This window comes from Canis aureus, chromosome 11, assembly GCF_053574225.1.
Source record: "Canis aureus isolate CA01 chromosome 11, VMU_Caureus_v.1.0, whole genome shotgun sequence".
NCBI classification, from domain to species: domain Eukaryota; kingdom Metazoa; phylum Chordata; class Mammalia; order Carnivora; family Canidae; genus Canis; species Canis aureus.
This window is the reverse complement of record NC_135621.1, coordinates 10,132,142-10,154,043: the sequence shown is the minus strand read 5'-3', so window position 1 is coordinate 10,154,043 and position 21,902 is coordinate 10,132,142. Positions and strand designations below refer to the sequence as shown.

The window sequence follows — 21,902 nt, the reverse complement described above, 5'->3', positions numbered from 1 at the left end:
GTTCTTCTTGGTCAGAAGAACTATTCTGCTTTAATAGAACAGAAATAACAGTATCCTGATGTTTTGTAGTGACTGGTAAATTCCAACTACATCTTTGCCTTATACCCAGAATTGAGGAGAAGAAGAAAACATATTTTTTCAGTTATTCTGCAAGAGCTCTGCTTTTCCAAATGGGTTGTTTTCAAAAGACATGTGCACGTTCTTGAAATCTGACTGCACAGTCAACTCTGCTCTTCTCAGCAGTTCGTCCTTTGCTTTCTCTTCCATTCTACTCATCACTAGCACCTTTGCTAATGGATGTGTACAGAAGGGCGAAGAGAGCATGTATGTTGTTTTTGTTTTTAACTTCTTTTGGTTAAATCTTAAAAGCAACAACAAAACACTTGGTAGTGAATTGAAAGAGTTAATGACGTTTCCAGAGGTGCCTATAACTTATTCAAGCAAAGTTTACACTTCAACCCTGTGCATGTTAACTTGTGATCCTCCCCATCCAGATGATAGAAAGCAAAGCCAGTAATTTCTTTATTTAATTGGTTTGCATCCACACACTGACCTCCAGGGCTCTGTTTACATAGCCTATCATGCAATATGCTCCACAGTTCCCTGCCTCTTTCAAAAGCATGTTTCTCCTGAGATTTGATATATAGCTTTCATGTTTAATCACTACATTAAACTCAGTGCTCTGCTTCCTCTAGCATCAACTAACTTCCCTTCTTGGGAGGTGGGGAGAAGAGCAGAGCTTCTTGCTACTTCTGAACATAAAAGGAAGTCTGTTTAACTCTATTAGTAAAATCACCAACTACACACGATTGCAGGCAAGCAAGATTATTACATCAACTGGGAAACAGTATTAAACTCCTTTGGAAAGAAGGTAGGTTGATTGCTCTCAATCAGCAAAGCCAAAAACTTGAGGTGATTGAGTTATAAACCAACAGAAAAGAGTTTAATCAGTATGTACCTCACAACACAGAGGACATATAGCTAGAGTGTTAATCGAATTAATCTTGAGGACAGAACATTCCTGGGGTTCTTGGGTCAGAATTAACTCAATGCTGCTACCGTCTGCTTGAAGGTTTTCCTAACCTTCACCACAAATAGAACTTTTGATGTCTCTTTAGCTGAATGTAGACATGGTAATGTCACGATCCTTTCCATAAAAATCTGTGAGTCATATTTCTGAGACAAAAACCTCAAAAAAAAAAAAATAGTTGATCTCTTTCACTAAGTCAAGGCAATCTATGATCTTCAGGCTTTAAAAATGACATGAAATGTTTGTATTTTAGTTTAAAATATTTCAAGCAAAAAAAGAAAAGTGAAATGAATATGGCAAATTATTAATAATAGTAAAATCTAGATGATGGATATATGGATGTTCATTATATCACACTCTATTTTTATATGTAGTTGAAATATTTCATTATAAAATTTTTGAAACTTAAAAAAAACAATCTGTTTGTGGATTTGCTTTTGTAGGAAAAAAATTGATACAATTTTGATTTAAAAAAATTTAAATCACTCTCTAGGTTGATCGTTTGGATATGTATTCAACAACTGACATTTTTCACCGTGTGCTGACAATGAAAACTTTCCTTCCCTCCTCATGAATCTCACTCCACAGTAAGAAACTCATTTACACAAATTGCAAATGTGCAGTAAGCTCTGCATAAGCTGAGCTCCTTCCTTGGGAGGGGAGATACATATACATGTATATATATATATATGTAAAATTTTACTTTGAAATATTTTCCTCTATGGCTAGTCATTGACCATACTATTTATTTTTAAGTGTTTTTTTTCTTAGTAAGATTGGCATCTTCCTTCATTTAAAAATCTTACTTTGTCAGGAACACTGTTACAGCTGTATACAACATTAAGCAGAGCTAGTTTACTTTCTGTATTTGATGAACAATAGAGAATCTGAACCTATTAAAGTCATACATTTAATTGTTCCAATATACCATCTTATTTCTAACCAAAATTTGCATGATATAGCATGCCAAAGAACACAGTTCTAGCTTCCTTTGTCATGATTCCCTCATTCGATACTAAGCTAAAAGAGCTTATAAGAAAACATAATTACCTGTTTCTTAATTTGACCATCTGAATTCTTTCCACAACATATTTAAATTCAAAATTAAAAGAATAAATAAACTTTTAATCAGTATTCCCTTTAAGATTTTTCAGAGTACAGAACTTTGTAGTTTTCAAAGACATACAGATGTTGTCCATGATAAACATTTTTTTTAAAAATTAGGACTTGGAAAAAATAAAAATCATGAACACAATCTTTGGTCACAAGAAAGATGTGTGCCTGTACAGATGCTATAACTATCACTACAGGAATATAGCAGCATACTTTAATTTGGATTTGAAAATTCAACATAAATTTTCTGACTTTGACAATAGCTGCCTAATATTTCAATTTTGTACACTATTTCCAGGTTTCACCTTCAAAATGAACCTGGTGGGCTTTTCCATTTTTAAGAGCTATGTTCCTATATCCTAAAACCAGTTTCTGACCTTTAGGGAATTAAATCAAATCATGGCAAAATAGGCTCTTAATAAATATCTGGTGACTTACTAGCAATGATATAAAAAGACATCCAACTTTTATGTAAAAAATCATTCTCCATCAATTTTCTTCATTTATTTTTTATTATACATAAAGATTTTAATATCTAAAAAAATGACAAAGACTTTTCACCTTATTTTGGATCACCTCCTATGAATCAAAAATGTCAAATCATTGATATAATGCCACCATGTCTTTAGTCTCCATTTAGCCAATCTTGAAAACCAGAAATGTTTATCTTATGTTCTCACTGTCAGATGTGATTCAGAAGCCCAAGAACACACAGAATGGAAAGATTTCTGAAATCATGGCTCTCAAATCAGGTAAAATTGTTAACTCAAATGTATAGACTTCATACTTAAAGAGTCTCACCAGTTGGAGGCACTCATAAAGGCATACAATAAAAGAAAGCTTTTAAAGAAGAAAAGCACATTAGCTCCTTAACACCATGATCAAAAAGAATATATAGTCCTTAGTTCCTTTGTAAACATAATAAACGAAAACTTTTTTTTAAGTTAAAACATAATGGAACTCAAACCAGAGTAAGAGTGTTACTTTTAAATTCAATAAATTGTATGATTCTTTGCAAATTATTTTCTCCTAGAATTGAAAAATCCATGTTTATTTATCTATTAACAGTTCACCAAAGGGCATAATTCCTTTGTACGAATATGAGACCATTTTTGCGCTTTAATTATAAACACCATTAGACACTCTGGAGCCCATAAATCTCAGCAAATGACATAAAGACACAGTCAAACCTAAGGATTATATAGCTACATTCATGCTTAGTGAAAAGAAGACATCTAATGAGATTGATATGCCACTGTTTCTGAAAATGTAAATTTTCTCTTGATAGACACAAAAATAATGGCTTAAGGTGCTTTTAGTTTTCCATCACCCCCTCCAACAAAACAAATTTTTAAAAAACTAACAACTTCTATTTCCATTGGCTAAATCTCTGTATAGTTTTCATATTTCTAGATTAGTGCTCACTTCAGCAGCATGTATATAATAGTTTGCTGGATTAAATGTATCTGATGACAAGTCACCTGCACATAATCTTCAAAATTACTCAAGATGCTTTGTCTACTGAGAGAATAATATTCTATTTTGAGCAGTAAGTATGTACAACTTTCACTTCTGCTTTTAAAATGAAACTCTGCAGATATAGATCATTTAAGGCTTATTGTAGAACTATCAAGAATCCCAAAGTGAACATCTCAAGTTATGATTCCAAGCAGCCAATAGCCCTGCTTTGAGGTAGGGTTCATGTTTTGAAAAGAGGCTGCCTCGTCTGTTTAAAATCAAAAAGGTTCTTGATCTGATGAGTTACTCCTCAGAGAATAATGTAAATAAAATATACTCAGAATAACATTACTAATGTAAACATACCTGAACCGGAGTCAAACTTGCTTTCTGACCTGCAAAGAGAAAGAAATTTTTTACGATATAAAAATCGCTTATTAAAAAGCAACTGTTGCTTTGTGGGAGGGGATGCAATGGTTATAGATTTCAGTACATTGGTCAACAGGGAAAATCGCTTTTTAAAATGTACATACATATCTGTTTTAACTATTTTCGATGTGTGCATTATCCTAGGTCCCCTGAATGTGCACATTATCTGTAGAGATAGCACAGTATGAAAACGATATTAACTTTTTAACTTGTTTTGAGAGGAGGAGGATAAATTGTGAACCAAAAAAAAAAAAAAGGCAGATTAACTTGTTTCTGTAATATAATAAAGCCATAAAAAACTCAAATTTAAATTTATCCTCTTTACTTATTATTAAAGATTTTCAATTATTCAACACCAAGTAATTTTTCACTAAGTTCTTCACTGAGTAAATGAACCTAGTAACCCCATACATTTAATAAAAAGGAGGGGAAAAAAAAACCTGAGCCCTTGTGGGAACATTATGTTTCAGATATAGGTTAATACTGGTTGTAAATTCAGAAGCCTTTGAAGCTCTCAGTTCGGCTGTGGGAAAACTTCTGTTGGGTAATTACTCTCAAGATGCTGCTGATGTGCTGTCAAGCAGAATTAACCCTATGACTAGGCCTATCTACACAGGCTACTATAAGACAGCATTGTCTATATCTAGCTCTCAAACCAATTAGTGGGCATGCTCCAGTCGGATTTATATCACACATTAACAATCAATAGTATATACGTTCACAGCTGCCACAGCAAGATACAAGAACCCACCAGCAGGAGTCCTGTTAAGGGATGTTACATTGACAGAGAAGAATTTTGTTTTTTTTCCTGGGGAAATGTAGTTAACTAAGTGGGAAAGGAGATTTCTTTGAAATTATGCCAGGGTGCCAAAGCACTTTTGGAAGCAGTGGCTTTCTTTACCTAAATTAGTTTCAAGAGAAGTCATCAAAGGGGAGAGAGGAGGAAAAGGAGAAGCAAGAAGCAGCTTCCTTTGTCCTAAAAACCCATTTTCTCAAGTATTCTCAAAGTTTCACCTGATACTTAACCTAAGTCAATAAAACAAAAAGAAAAGAACCAAAAAAAAAAAAAAAGGGTATTGTGACCACCAGGGTTATCGACACCAGCGCTGTGAGACAGGTGCACACTCTTCCCAAGCCCTGGCTATCCACGGTCTTCTCTCAATCCTTAGACACCCTGACTCCTCCTTCAGGTGCAGACCACTTTTGCTTTTTGTCCTCCCTGCTGTTCTGGAAGGCCCTGCCGCATGCCTCTTCTCTGTTTCCAGCATCCCTGAGCTCGAGTATCCCCCGCCGACCTCCTGCCGGCGGGCTGGCCTGGCCTCCGCGGGGGTCACAGCTGCACACCTGCCGGCGCTTGGACGCCACTGTCCCTTGCGGGTGACCCCGGCCCCGCACACATCCTTCCCGCTGGCATGAGAAGGAAGAGCCCACCTTCCTGCTATGGGTCTGTCCACCTCTGAGCTCAGATGCATTCTCTCGCCTGGCCCCGGGCGGGAGGGCTGACTCCTCTCTGCTGTGTCCTCAATGCCCAGGTTCCCTGTCCGTCCTCTCCTGGCCTGGAAGTGCTCAGGCACCAGGGCAGTGCCCTTCTTCGGGTCGCAGCCCTACTCCTGGCATCCCACTTTCTTCCCGCGGAAGGATAAGCTACACCCTCTACTGCATGTCTTCTCCCCTTGATCTTCCAATACATTCACCCCCTGAGCCCCTACGATGGATGTGTCCTTGCTAAAGCTGATCACTAGCTTCCTATTGCTACACCCAAAAGCCCTGTTACAGTTCCTACTTTACCTCAACTAACAGGCCATACACCCTGACTGTTGTACTGGGACCTCCAACCATATATGTATTAAGCTGAGTTCAAAGTCTTTTCCCTCAAATGTAACTCCCTGCAATATGACATTGAAATCGGATATCATGACATTGTTCCAGTGTTCTCCTGCACCCCCGATTGTCAGGTTAGTCACCAAGACCTGCTGATTCTGCTACCTTCTCCCCCTCTCTGTTCTCACTCTTACCATCGCTGGGCCTACTACCTTTGGCTCAGGATCTCATAACTGGTATCACACCCTCCCTTCCAATCTTTTATCCCATCAGCTGCCAGAAGTTTGCAAAACACTAATCTGATCACATTACCAAAACCTACAGTACTGCTTTCCAAACTTGGGTCACAAATGGACCCAATTAGTGGGTTATAAAATTAATTTAGTGGATTACAACTAGTATTTTTTAAAAACTGAAATAGGATAGATGGGAGGCCTGGGTGGCTCAGTGGTTGAGCATCTGCCTTTGGCTCAGGGCGTGATCACAGGCCGCCGGGATCAAGTCCCGCATCCGGCTCCCCGCAGGGAGCCTGTTTCTCCCTCCGCCTGTGTCTCTGCCTCTCTCTCTCTCTGTGTCTCTCATGAATAAATAAGTAAAATCTTAAAAAGAAAAAGGAATGGAAAAGAAGACAAACGCACTTCACATAATGAGAACATGCGCAATTCTGTATAACTTGGGTGTATGTATGTACCTGTGCGGCGCGCACGTGTGTGTGTGTGTGTGTGTGTGTGTGTGTGTGTGTGTGGCATTCTCTACCCAAACGGCCCTGTGCTGGCTTCCACAGCCTAGGTAGGTCCTTTCTTTAAGTTGGGTTGTGCTACTAGCGTGTGTGTACCTCCAGCCCAAGGGGTGGCCAAAAGCTATTGCTTGAAGGGGGGAAATTGGACCTGAGGGCAGAAGAAGGGGGAACAAAGAGGACATGGAAAGGTGCCCTCCCTATCCTTCCACATTTCTGTTCAGAGAAATCTTAATTCAAACCCTTCCAAGACAGTGGGGAGCTGGAGCACCTAGGGGCCAGAGATTGCCCCTTAGACCAGGTTGGCACAGTCTAGATGGCCTTGGCACTCAGGTGCCTGCTGGTGGGAATACAAAAGGGGCAACGACAGGACAAAGAGAAGAGCTCTCCCTTTTCCCAACCCCATGAAGAAGAAAACAGAGGAGGTGTCCTCTGACAGATCCCACGGCCAGTGGAAGACAAGGCTGAGGGAGCCTTCTCCTCCTCTCCTCTCACTTGGCCTAGTTGCCATTATCCCTGCAGTTCCCTAGGATGAATAATAGTCTTTCGGTGGAAGTCTAAGTTAACTTTACATTTGTACTATTCTGGGGGCATCTGGGTGACTCAGTGGTTGAGTGTCCACCTTTGCCTCAGGTCCTGGAATCGAGTCCCACATCAGGCTCCTGAAGGGAGCCTGCTTCTCCCTCTGCCTGTGTCTCTGCCTCTCTCTCTCTGTGTCTCTCATGAATAAATAAATATTTTTAAAAGTACTATTCTGTTATTTGGTATCAATGGCTTTACACACAATTTTCACTGTTTCTCTTATAAGGTGCATTTGCCAAGGTGGGTTTTATAATAGTTTATTGCCTTGATTTATAACTTCTTAAATAATTAGCTCTCTTGTATCCCATTTGTATCTTGTATCTCTTGTATCTCTTGTATCCCATGCCCAGGCCCTGCAAGTGGTAAGACCAGGCTTGGTAATAAATCATCATGTAAGAAGGTATGTCTACTATGGGTCAAAGACGAAAAAGTTTCAAGGCTACTGACTGAGGGATATCAAGTTCACACTCCTCTACATAGTGTCTGAGGGGCTCTGGTTCCAGGTCTCCTACTCCATCTCTAATCCACACTGTATCCTTCACTCTCACCCCAGGAAGCTGTTGCCATATTATCAGCCTGCATCCAGTACCCTCAGCCTACAATGCCCTCCCCACAGCTCATTACTAATGAACTCTTACTCAACTATGAAGACTTACCACAATTCTGACAGCCCCTTGCCTGCCCCCTTGCCTCCCAGAGCTCCTTGCTTGCCTCTCAGTTACTCCATGGTGTGGGGCCTGGCACAGAAACCACCACACTGTGTGTCACAGACACTAAACTCAGAGAGATGCAGATTGCATCTCATCCGTCTTCATATTCCCAACATTTATTGCAAGCATGTGGCATTTAAGAGTCATTAAAAAATTGTAGTAGGAATTAGCACAGGAACAAATGAATCTGTAAGTTAACCGACAACTAAAAATAGGTTCAGTGGCCAAAAACTCTATAAAATGCCACTTCTGAGATGTAAAAAAAAAAAAAAAAATCATATCAAAAGACTGGTATTCCTCAGACCATCTTACCTTCTCCAGAGATAGCTGGTCAATATGTAAAATATACACACAAAGTGCAGAGAAAACACCTTCACAGACTAATTAATGATGTTAGGTGTCAGTTTAAAAACAAGAATATTTTTAGAATTCTCACAGTACTGAACCTTCAAGAAACATACAACTACTTCATTAACAATTAAGATTTACTAAGAGAGTTAATACTATCATGGTGCGGGTTAAGGAAAATTGGTCCCATGGTATAAGTTCATTCAGATTTCTCAGATTTTTACTTACACACATACACACACAGGACACAAATTATGTCTCTATTGTACTAAGGACTATGATCATCTCTACTTCTAAATGCTCTTTAAGAAAGTAATTAAAGTACAGATGGGAATAAACAAATGGCAAGTGTGAAAAACTTCACACAGAATACAGATTATACAAGAAAGGCCGAAAGGGATGTTCATCCATTCATTCCAAACCATGTATGATGTGCTTATTCCCAGCAGCATACTAAGCCAGATGGCAGGAATATAAAAATGCATGAAGTAAGGTTATGTGGAATATAAGATGCACAAATAGAGTTGTGTTTCCATAGACACTCAATTAACCCCTTGATTACATGCTCACATCTGAGCTTAAAGCTACTCAACTAGTGGCTCTGGCGATCACCAAAAGATGGCAAATATTACAGCGCACACTGCTATGGTATTCCAATATCCATTCTCCACTTCTTAATTTTAGAAAGAGACTCTGTCTGAGTTTTAGATGTCCTAGTTTTAGGACACATAGGCTGCCTAAGTAAGATACTTTTCCCACAATATTTCCTAAGTCTCTTGTAGCCACTAGTGACCATGTGACTAAGCTCTTGCCAAAAGGATGAAAGCAGAAGGTGGTATGCATAGCATCTGAGTCAGGCCCTTCCACAGAGCTGCATCCCTCTCTTCTTCCCACTGGCTGGAATGTAGATGTGATTCCAGGAGCTAAAGCAGCCATTCTTAGATCCTCCGAGAAGCTGATATCAGAACATCAGCCTTCTACCACCCCTCATGCTGAAGGTATACACATAATAGTAGCACCACAGCAATCCTGTTACTGTTGGAGCGCTTGTAACAACATTACCACACTAAAAAAAAAAAGAGGCTTAAACTAAAACTGCCAAAATTTTAAACCTGAATAGTTTTATAAATCTGAGAATAGGAGAATTTAAGTATCATTATTATTTTTAAAGATAATTAAAGTATATAATGCATACATTCTTTTGATAATAGAAATAGAACTGTAGATTTTCAAAAGAAGGAAATTTTAGTCTTCGGTTAGAGTTCTACATTCCTGCACAAATTTATAAAACTACTATTCTCTATTTTTTTTAAGATTTTTAAATTTATTTCTTCATGAGAGACACAGAGAGAGAGAGGCAGAGACACAGGCAGAGGGAGAAGATCGATGTGGGACTCGATCCCGGGACTCTGGGATCACGCCCTGGGCTGAAGGCAGGCGCTCAACTGCTGAACCACCCAGGGATCCCCCACCATTCTCTATTTATAGGAAATAACTCAGTGTCCAGAAAGTTCTGTGTATTGAAGTCAAAAGTTTTTATTTATTTTATTATTTTTAAAAATTTTATTGTCTCTTATGAGGAACCTACAAAGTGTCAAAGAAGCTGCTTTTTGCTTGGTCCAATTGCATTAAAAATTTTTTAGGGCAGCGCAGGTGGCTCAGCAGTTTAGCACTGCTTTCAGCCCAGGATGTGATCCTGGAGACCCGGGATCGAATTCCCATGTCGGGCTCCCTGCATGGAGCCTGCTTCTCCCTCTGCCTGTCTCTGCCTCTCTCTCTCTCTCTCTCTCTCTCTAATAAATAAAAATAAAATCTTTTTTTTTTAATGAGAATCATTAAGTAAGTATGAGCTACATGAAGTTGATGGAGTCAGCGTGCCAAAAGGTTTTAGATAACATGTAGAAAAGTGAGGGTGCTGTTCTTAGTGTTTTTAATTGATGCTAATCTAAGATTCTGACTCCAGAAATTATTAGAGGGAAGAAGGAGTAACAGACTGATTTCTGCCTATAAGGTCAATCATATATGACAACTTCATACGCAGGACTTTCTAGGACAATCCTGGTCAAATAACCTGTTCTGCTGTCCCCTTAACATAGGAGAATATTCCGAAATACCAATACTTCAGGAACCTATTTATAAGCCTAAGAATTTCTTCTTTCTTTAAAAGTAATTCAAAGGCTTTCACCAAACCCAAGGCTAGTAATAACAGCAGTGAATATCTATGCCCCTTTTGGCTATATAAACATAATATGCTTCCTCTGCCTTTGCCTACTTAACTTCTAATACTCTCCAGTAGTAGCTGTATATCAATTCTTTGAAAAGGAGTGGCCAGACTACATTAAATCCCTTGAGTTTATACTTGGGACCACTTGTTTATACTTGCGCACCACTTGTTCCTTCTTTGCGCTCATCAGATTTGTGATTCCCCATTTCCCATACTAAAAGAGTTCAATAATTGTGGCAAACACCATTTGTTGCCTATCTAAAAGCCAGTCTTCCTTTACCCTGAAGCCAGAATTCCAATTCTGGAAGGGCGCTTAAGGTGTGTCCACCCCAGGAATGAATTGTTATTAGGCTCCACCACTGTGGCAATCCTCCTGGCTTTGCCAGTGGCTGGTTCTGGGACAGGCATGTAACCCAGTTCTAAGCAGTACAAGGTACAGGGAGGTCTGCTAGGACACTTCTTGGAGAGGTTTTTCTCCCTGAAAAGGACAGGGGTGATTTAGGGAGAAGGCCCTTTTCCTACTCTCTCTCTCTCTCTCTCCTCACCCCTCCTCACCATTTCCTGCCTTTGAAGTTATTATGTAAGGATAGGACACTTAGAACCACTACAGCAATCCTGTAAGATTGAGGGGAAGGCCCAGAAAATCACAGAAATGCCCACACAGAACTTTGATACCATTCCAGTTCCAGAACAGCCTTTCTCAAGAGTTTATGTTGAATAAGTCAAGTCTGTCATTGTTAAGCCACTTTTATTGGGGTACTTCTGTGACTTTTAACCCAATAGATCCTGATACCGTAACCAAAACAGTTCTAGGTTATATCTACTTATTGTGTTTAAAACTTCAGCCTCTATGTCATATTTTGATGATAATGATGCTATAAATACAAAAGACAGGAAAATACACAGAAAAGAAAAAAAGAAATTTAAATGTTGAAAGACATGTTAGCTACCACAACTAAAAACTAAGAAAAAGATACACATAAAAGTGTCCATTAACTGCATGCTCAATTAAAAAAAAACTGACAAATAGAAATCAAGAAAACCCATAAATTTAGAAATCACAATAGCAAAATGGCAGCAAAGTGGAGGAAGTTGGCTCCAAGATGCTTCACATGAGCCTGTTAATGAGATTCTCACGTTCAGTGACTGTTCCTCTTTATTGTAATTGTTCCTCTTTATGGACAGTCTCCTCCTCTGGGTGCTCTAACGCACCGCAGGTAACATGCCCGTGTAAGCTCCTGCTCCCCACAGGCACAATTCTGCTTCCACACGTCTGGTCTGGTGTTTTTGTGTTTTCCCTGTAACCAGGCCGTGGCACTGTCACCGGGATCACTGCTACGCTGATATGCTTGTTGGAGACTTTATGCAGAGGAGTGGTGTCGTCTGTGAAGCATTTACTATTGAGGTGATAATCATGAGAGAGGCAGCCAACAGAGACAGACAGACTAGAGCCCAGCTCAGGTCCACCACTTGCTACCCAATGTGATTTTGGAGAAGGTAATTACCATTTTAAGTCTCAGTTTTGCGCTATATAGGATGGAAGTAATATATTCACCTTTTACAATTTTTGTGTATAATACTATGAGATTCCTCAGTCAGGATTTGGCTTGTTTTAAAGGCTGAGTAAAGGGTAAGTCTTTATCTAAGCAAAAATACTAACTAAAGTTCACCTATGGCTACAAATACAACTCACAATATTTTAGCTAAATAAAAAATAGATATATACGTATATACCATATTATAGGAAGAATGTATTATGCTGCTTATGGTCTTAGTTGGGGTACGATTTTAACACGAGTTCCAAAATGATGTAGCAAAACATGAGAGAATAGCAATAAAAATAACTGAAAATGCTGGAAATATTTAAGAGGGGAGGCTAATGCAAAAATAATATAAATTATTTATATGTTACAGTTTTTTTATATTGTTATACAACATAGAGAAGAAATCTTCTTTGTCCTTAAAAACACGAATGAAACATTCTCTAACTAAAATAGTTGCACAATGCACTCAACAGCACATTGTAGTAAGAATCAAGAGACCTGGAACCTAGTTCAGAAACCAGGACAAGTCATTTCACTTGTGAGCCCCATTTTCCTCGTTAATAAAACAAAGCATTTGAAATAAATCAGTGTTGCTCCACACAAACTATTCCATGGAAAAGTAAGCTGTCTAAATTTTTCTGTAGTTCCCAAGAATAAAGAAAAGGAGAGGGGATCCCTGGGTGGCTCAGTGGTTTAGCGCCTGCCTTCGGCCCAGGGCGTGATCCTGGGGACCCGGGGTCAAGTCCCGCATCAGGCTCCTGCATGGAGCCTGCTTCTCCCTCTGCCTGTGTCTCTGCCTCTCTCTCTGTGTCTCTCACGAATAAATAAATGAAATCTTAAAAAAAAAAAGGGGGGGGGGAAGGAAGAGGACAAGTGAGTGTGAGGTGATAAAATTTTGTATCTGTAGAACTCAAACCTACAGAAGAATAAGACTGAAAAAACAGACCATTCTTAAGCCCATTTTTGGCTCCCAGCTTCCACAACTGTTCTGTAGGCCATAGTGATAACTGCCTTCTTTAAATTCCATTATCATTTCCTGGCTGCATAATTCACATCACTTAATTATATGTTTCCTTTAAAATAATTTGTTTCTTGTGTATATTTATATTGCTAGGGAAAATAAAACCTTTAAACTTAAGATACTTTACCTATTAAAAATAAACTCACAAGGGGCACCTGGGTGGCTCAGTCGGTTCAGCATCTGCCTTCGACTTGAGTCATGATCCCAGTGTCCTGGGATTGAGCCCTGCATCGGCTCCCTGCTCAGTGGGGAGCCTGCTTCTCCCTCTCCCTTGACCCTGTTCATGCTCTCTCTCACTATCTCTCTCTCTCTCTCTCTCTCTCAAGTAGATAAATAAAATCTTATAAAAAGGAAAAGAAAATAAATTCAAAACACTAAAGAAAGCACTGTTAGAAGGAATAGGGTACACCTTCTTCATATCATGGGTTGAACTGCGTCTTCCCCAAATTTTTATGTTGAAGCTCTAACTCCTACTACTGTGACTGTATTTGGAAATAGGGTTTTTAAAGAGGTAATTAAGTTAAAATGAAGTCACTCAAGTGGACCCTAATCCAACATGACTGGTGTCCTTATGAGAGAAGGAAATCAGGATGTAGATGCACCCGGAAGGAAGACCACATGAAGACACAAAGAAGACAGCCATCCACAAGCTAAGAAGAGAGACCTCAGAAGAATCCAAGCCTGCTGACATCTAGGTCTGGGTCTACGAGGCTCCAGAGCCGTGACACCATAAATTTCTGCTGTTTAAGCCTCCCAGTTTGTGGCCCTTTGCTATGGCAGCCCTAGCAAACCACCACGCTTCGTTTCTTCCCCAGCCAGATATTTAGCAATCTCAAACCTCCAATAAAAGCCAAAAACCCAGAAATTAGCTGGAAATAAAAATGTCTACAGCTCTTATACACTTTAACCCATTTTAGGTACAATATAATTTTGATTTCTCTATTCTCCCTCGTTATTTTAACCATATTTGGCCAAAGTGCTTTACCTGCGTTTTGACCACGGGACAGCTGCTCCTGCAAATTACCAGAGACCACCAGTAGGCACACATAAGACTCCGATCAATGGGCTCTTTGTCTCGTCATACCGCTGTGGGAGCATGTTTCCGATGGCCTCGCCTGGTCCTGCAACCCTGGTGTTGTGTACATACCTGGCATGTACTCTCTGGGGGAGGAGGCCGACCTGGGAGGTGGTAAAATTTATTGCCCTACATCAGTTTTACACATAATATTTGTTTTCTTATTTGCCCTGGAAATTTTCCTTTCTTACTCTAAGCTGTAATCAGAAGTAGAACAATAGAAGTTGTGGCCAGCAGGTTAGTGGCACAATAAATGGCAGGTTCTACAATTGTAGAGAAACAACAAAAGAAACTCAAAGAAGGGCAATCCAGAGTTGATGAGTGTAGAGGCAGGCTCCATGCATCTCAAGAGCCTCTGAGAATGTCAGTGGGAGATGGAAAGGTAAAAGAATATCAGGCTCCACACTTTACAGAATTTTATAGGAACTCTTTAAAGGCATAATATGCAAAGCCCTAAGTACCTCATTAGGGTCTCGTTGTGCCACAGTTTTATAACACAGTTAAATGACTGTGTTAAATATAATATTTAATATTAATAATGATTGCTGCAAGTCATGAAATTAATAATTTAGTTACGCTATTTAGGAAGACACAGAAGAATATTATTTAGACAGAGTTTTAATTTTTAAATCATTAGGTGATAATTTTAGGGTTAAAACAGATGTTTTAGCTGTCTAGAAAATATGTTTATCCAAAGCCCTTCCTTTCCTAGGTATCACTATACATGAACAGAAGAAGCAACACAAAAAAAAGAGAAAAAGCATAAATTAAGAATTAAGAGACCATGGAGAAAAGATCTAAATGTCAGTCTTAAATGTGTGTACTCCTGTTTCTATAAGGCACTAAAAAAGTCATTTGGATCTTAAAAAAAATCAGTTGTGTTTTTTTTATTTGCAAAGACAATAATATCTGCTACTCTATACAGTTTTTTAAGATTTACTTATTTGAAAAAAAAAAAAAGATTTACTTATTTGAGAAAGAGCAAGAGCATTTGAGTCAAAAGGAGCAACAGAAGGCAAGAGAGAATTTCAAGAAGACTCGCCGGTGAGTGTGGAGCCCAATGCAGGACTCAATCTCACGATGTGAGATCATGCCCAGAGCCAAAACCGAGTCGAATGTTCAACCAACTGAGCCACCCAGACACCTCCAGTTCTTTTTTTAAAAAAGCTTTTATGTATTTATTTGAGAGAGAGAGAGAGAGCACAAGCAGGGGGTGAGGGGAGAAAGAGCAGGAGATGGAGAATCAGATTCCTCGTTGACTGAGGAGCCCGATGTGGGGCTTGACCTGAGCCAAAGGCAGATGCTTAACTGACTGAGCCACCAAGACATCCCTCATTTTTTAAGAACAAAATGAATAATGGTTGAAGCACAGGAAAATGCTATAGGAATAAGTTTTTCTTGAGAATTTTTTGATTATACAATTCAATAATTAAATTTAATATAGGAGCTAATTTTCATGAGAATCTTAAATTCATTCATATTTCACTTAAAAATTTTACATTTCTAGTTGGAACAATTAAAACTCAGCCTAAGGTAAACTTTCAAGGGCAAAATGGGTAAGAAAGTCAATTCCTTTTCCCATTCGATTATTACACACATGAATTGAGCACTGACCGTGTAAGCTACTGTTCTAGGCTCTAGGATATAGCACTGACTAAGACACAGAAGGCTCCTGATCTCATGGAGCTTACACTCTGGTAAAGAGAGTCAGAGAGGAAACAACCACAAAAACAAGATAATTTCAGATAGAGCCTTCCATCATAAAATTTAGAGGGTAACAGAATAAAAAGTTCCTGGGGCGGGAGACTGGAGACCTGTTTTAAATAAATTGTCAGAGGTACGTTGTAGGAGGATATGACATTTTAGCTGACATCAAAAGAATGAGAAGGAAACCACATTCCATGTGGGTACAAAATAGAATCTTTAGTAGAGATTTCAAAGGAAAGCACAAATGCAAGAACCCAAGATTGGCATGAAGAAGTAAGAGGTGGTATAGGAAGGGGCAGAAAGGAGGAAGGGGAAAAGAAGAAGGGGCAAATAAAGGTCAATATATCTGGAAAGAAGTGAGTGAAAGAGAGAATGGTAACAGATAAAATCAGAAAGGTAAACATGGGGCAGATCTCAACTTTACTTATTTTAAAAGATTTATTTGAAAGAGTGTGTGTGCTCGAGAGTGGGGGAAGGGGCAGAGGAAGAGAGAGAAAGAGAAAGAGAGAATCTCAAGCAGACTCCCCACTGAGCCAGAGGCCCATGCAGGGCTCCATCTCACACCCCTGAGATCATGACCTAAGTTGAAACCAAGAGTCAGACTCTTAACCGATTGAGCTACCCAGGCACTCCCAGATCTGAACTTTAAAAGCCGTTATAAGGAATTGTGATTTTAAAAGATAAATCATCAGAGTTTTTTAAAAAACAAATTATAATCTGATTTAGGGACCCCTGGGTGGGTCAGTGGTTGAACATCTGCCTTGGGCTCAGGGCGTGACCCCAGGGTCCTGGGATCAAGTTCCACAGGGGCCTCCCCGCAGGGAGCCTGCTTCTCCCTCTGCCTGTGTCTCTGCCTCTCTCTGTGTGTCTCTCATGAATAAATAAATAAAATCTTTCTAAAATTTTAAAAATAAATAAAAATAAAAACAAATTATAATCTGATTTAAATGAAATTTTCACTCTGCTCTGTGAAAAATGAACTACAGTGGAACAACCACCAAAACAGAGAGCTCACCTGGCACCCAGGTCTTGTTTTTGTTGTTGTTGTTGTTGTTTGTTTGTTTGTCTTTTAAGATTTTATTTATTTATTTATTTATTTATTTATTTATTTATTTGAGAAAGAGAGGGAGGGAAAGAGAGCAGGAGTAAGGAACAGGGGGAGAGGGACAGGGAGACTTTGTGCTGAGCATGGAGCCTGATGTGAGGCTTGATCTCAGGACCCTGAGATCATGACCTGAGCCGAAATCAAAAGTCGGACTTCACCGACTGAGCGACCCAAGCACCCCGAGATCTTGTTTTTTAACATCATTCTCTAATAAAAGGAACCAGGAGAAATGGCTGATTCTAGAATGGGGCAGGAAATACAAGATACATCTGAATTATCAAGTAGTGCTAGAAAGCAAAGAAGGCCTCAAAAACAAATATAAACCCTACGTTGATGGGGATATGTCAAAGGGATACAGGAGCCAACTGAAAGAGCTCCCAATAGCCAAAGCTGCAGCAATATGAATGACAAAATAAATAAAGTAGTACTGGATTATAACCCAAGGTATAAACTAAATATCCATGAGTCCATATTGATATAAATAAATGATTAATTAAATAAATGAGAGAAAAGACACACATTTCCCTTTGCAGAAGAATTCCAAATAGTTTTTATATAGCTACCCTGCCCTCAGGATGAGGAACATAACTCCCCACTCCTGAAGTGTGGGCTGTGCATAGTGACTTCCTTCCAAGAGCACAGTATGGACAGGGGAAAACAGAGTGACTTTGCAGTGGGGAAACCTAATACACACTACCTCAGCCATGTGACCGAGGTCAATGTTGAAAGTGATGTCATGTTAATAGTACGTACCCTTGATGTGATGTGATTAAAATGGCACTTTATCTCTGTGATCTTCCACCTCAAAACCCACTACTTCAGTCTAATCATGAGAAAAATACCAGACAAATCCCAATAGAGGGGCATCCCACAAAATACCTGACCAATATTCCTCAAAACTGTAAAGGTCATCAAAAATAAGGGAAGTCTGAGAAACTGTCGCAATCAAGAGAAACCTAAAGAAACATGATGACTAAATGTAATGTGATGCCCTGGATACAATCCTGGAAGAGACAAGGGACTTTAGGTAAAAACTGAGGAGATCTGCAGGCTCTGCACTCAGCATGGAGTCGGGTTGAGATTCTCTCTCCCTCTCCTTCTGCTCCTCCCCTCCACACTCATTTGCACACACTCTCTCAAATACATACATACATACATACATAAATCTTAAAAAAAAAAAACTAAGGAAATCTGAATAAAGGATGGACTTCAGTTAATAAAAAGATATCAATATTAGTTCATAAATTGTAACAAATATACTCTACAAATGTAAGATATTAATAATAGGAGAAAATGGTAAAAGAGTATATGGGATCTCTCTGCACAATCTCTTCAATTTTTCTGCAAATCTAAAACTCTTCAAAAAATAAAATCTGGGAAGAAAAAAAAAGAAGCCAGGGATGCCTGGGTGGCTCAGCAGTTGAGTGTCTGTCTGTCTTTGGCTCAGGGCGTGATCCCAGAGTTCCAGGATCAAGTCCTGCATCAGGCTCCCTGCATGGAGCCTACTTCTCCCTCTGCCTGTGTCTTTGCCTCTCTCTGTGTCTCTCGTGAACAAATAAATAAAATTTAAAAGAAAAAAGAAAAAAGAAAAGAAAAAGCCAAAGCAGAAAGATCATCACAGTAGTTCAGGTGAAAGATGATACAGATAATGGTGAGGAAGTGGATATAATGAGGACTCAGATTCAGAATATATTTTGAAAGTGCACAGTGCAAAATGTGTCAGTAGATTAAATAGGGAGTGTGAGGGAAAGTGAATAAGCAGGGATGACTCCTGGAATTTTTGCTCAAGAAACTAGGTAGATAATGACTAGTATCTTTATTTAGTATTTGGGGAAAGCAAAGGAAGAGTGGGTTGCTTCTGAATCATTTGCCACCTCGATTTGTTGCTAATTCCTGACTTATTCTTGTGACTTGGTAGGATCAGTAAAGCTTCAAGCTGTACGGTCCCTCACAAGATCTCAGATTACTATAATTCTTTTTAATCATAAAAATACTAAAAGCCTACTTTCCAGTAGAAAAGTATATAACTGCCTTGAAAGAGATGGTATAGAATGTTTGTTGACCTAACTATGAAATAAAAACAAGTACTAAATCATTAGTTCCCTGGACCCAAATCAATGATTCTGGAAGATGTATGATTATCTGAATTACATCAAGATTTCAAAAAAATTCACAGTAAAGAGTTTGGAAATCTATACTTTAAAGTGCTCCAGATGATACAGATGATCTCACGAACCACTGACTTGGATGGCATTCCTTTACACCAAAGAAAACTTCTCCTATTTAAAATAGCAAAGCATCTCACATTTCTAACAATTTCGATTTGTTTATAGTAGTAGTTTCCAAAGTAACTCTTTGCCCAAAAAGGAAGTAAAAAATTGCCCATTGCTTTGTATAAGCTTCCACATTCACGAGTTGTTACCCATCACCACTATAAAGTCATCTTTGTGGGAAGCACTGAACTAAGCACCAAACTACTGAAAAATCTGTTAAAAAGACCCAGTTCCCAGGCAAAAAGAAAGAAAGAAAGAAGAAAGAAAGAAAGAAAGAAAGAAAGAAAGAAAGAAAGAAAGAAAGAAAGTCATACACTTGCCACTTTCTTGGTGAACTTACTAAAAAAAAATCTGATTTTAGAGCTCTTGCCTCTGCTCACATGAATCAAATGATAAAATCTTAGATTCTGTGAATTACTCAGACTACGGCAGCAAATCACCTAAAAAGATTCATCACGAACCTTACGCTGCATTGCCTCCCCAAGTAAAGATGATGTGAGAGACATTGACTATATCAGAAAACCTTCGCTCAAAGCTGGAGACCGTGAAAAGAAGTGCACTGGAAGATGTGAACTCTCATGGAGTCATAGTCAAAAGCATTTATGGAGGGCTCACTATGTGCAAAGCACTTGATTTGAAGGAAGAAGTCTTGTGTAAAGTAGCTGTAATTCGGCCCATAAAGCCCTTTATAGTTTAAGATCAACAGTTTGAACCTCAATCAGAAGCAAACGGGTAGCTGGTTCCTACTGGCGAGGGGCGGGGGTAATTGGGTCAGTGCTGCTCAGTTTCTGAAGTTGAATGGGCCTTTGCAGTTTGTGTAAATTCCACTTCTGGGTGGTCTTCCAGAGCGATCTCAAAGAGCACCACAGAGGCACTGCAGTTAATTTATGCTTATGCAGACGATGACTCATGCAGCTGCCATTAACACTATACACTTAAGTGAGTACATAGAAGTAAAATGTGCAAATCTCCAGCAGCAGAAAGCCAGCTCTCCTCAGGGCAGAAAACCTGCAGCCAGAACGACCACTGAAAAACCAAATCGAGGCACAAATGAACAAGTGTGTTGGTTCCAAGCACAATGCAAGATAACGGAGGTGACGTACGGAGAGCCAAAGCATTCATGGGCTGTACCCAGCTACTGGTGATTATTAAATACAGTAATGATACAGCAAATGCAGTTATCTGCTTGGACTTTAATGGATTTCCTCGTCCTTTGTCTACTCGCTGGCAGTGTGACACAGTAAGACGTTGGAACAGTGACGCTAACCGCTGCCGAACTCCTACTCAACAGCAAGCATACTGTCACACGGACAGGCAAGAAGATCTAGATACTCCAAAAAATTGAATATTAAATATCCACCTCACAGGTGGACAATTACGGCTAAAAAATTTTCTTTTGCCTATCTCCCAAAAGGAGAAAAATTAATCTTCTGCTCTTTTTTTTTTCTTTTTTTCTGTTTAGAGGGAGAGGGCCCGTGTACCTGGGGTGGGGCCCAGGGCGGGGGATGGGGGGGAGTTAGTGCAGAGGGAGAGGGAGAGAATCTTAAGCAGGCTCCACACCTACCGTAGAGCCCCACATGGGGGCTCGATCTCACGACAGTGGGATCAAGACCTGAGCCAAAATCAAGAGTCAGATGCTTGGCCGACTGAGCCAGGGCGCCTGCGGGGCTCAGTGGGTTAAGGAGCTGCCTAGGGCTCAGGTCATGATCCCAGGGTCCTGGGATCCAGTTCCACATCCAGCCTCATATCTAGCCTTGCACCGGGCTCCTGCTCAGCTGGAGTCTCCCTCACCTTCTGCCCCAACCCCCTGCTTGAGAGCACTCACTTTCGCTCTCTCTCTGTCAGATAAATAATATTTTTTAAAAATGACTAAGCCACCCAAGTCCCCCTAATCTTCTGTTCTCAGGCTTACTCTGTCTTTAAATCTCTTTCTCTCACCTGTAATACCTTAACTGTATCCTTCTTTACGCCTTTCTTCAATGTATCAAGAACATAAAATAAAATTTTGCCTTGAGTTTGCTTTCCCTCCAGTAATAAAGGGGTTTAGCCTCACCGTTCCTACCTTAAACTATAATGATGTAACTACAACAACTGTGTTTTCTGGGATTATTCCAATTTCAAATATTTTAAGTTATCTCCACTTCGGCTTGTGGTTGGAAAACATGAGATTGTATCCTAAAATCTTCACACTCTTACTTTCACTACTACTTCTACCAAAATTGTCCTCTCACAATTGTCAAACCCAGTGATGGGTTCTTACGCTTCTGTGCCTCTGCGGCATTTCATAGCCTCCTTCATCCCATGATTTCTAGCCTTTATATAGCACGGTGGCATTTCCTAACGTGTGTCATCAGTAACATCAGCTGCACAGAATATTCCTAAATTAAGATTCTGAGGTCATTTTTGAAGATGCTACACAGAGCACTCCACCTCCAGAGCTCTACAACGAGCGTTGGTGAATTGCGTACTCCTGGATTTTTATGATGAAGCCACCATTTGATTTAACGCTGTGTTTCCCAGAAAGCAATCCTGTTTATTTACAGTCCACAGAACTCTCTTCTTTTTTCATAGAACACATACTAGCATATCATAGAACTAGGTTTTTTCAGGAGTGTTATTCTTTTTTTTTTTTCTTTTACTTTTTTTGCAGGAGTACTATTCTTAACAAACAAATGTCCACTGGAACATGCTGTGGGGAATATCGATGCACCTGAAATTTTATGTTA

At 39.4% G+C, this 21,902-nt stretch overlaps 1 protein-coding gene across 1 annotated transcript in view; it reads right to left on the bottom strand.

Annotated features, from left to right (window-relative positions):
- MSRB3 (methionine sulfoxide reductase B3) overlaps positions 1-21,902 on the bottom strand; it is a 177,076-nt gene that overhangs the window by 87,320 nt on the left and 67,854 nt on the right. The window contains exon 4 of the mRNA XM_077913714.1: positions 3,968-3,996. Coding sequence (XP_077769840.1) covers positions 3,968-3,996 — 29 coding nt within the window. The remainder of the gene's footprint in view (positions 1-3,967; positions 3,997-21,902) is intronic.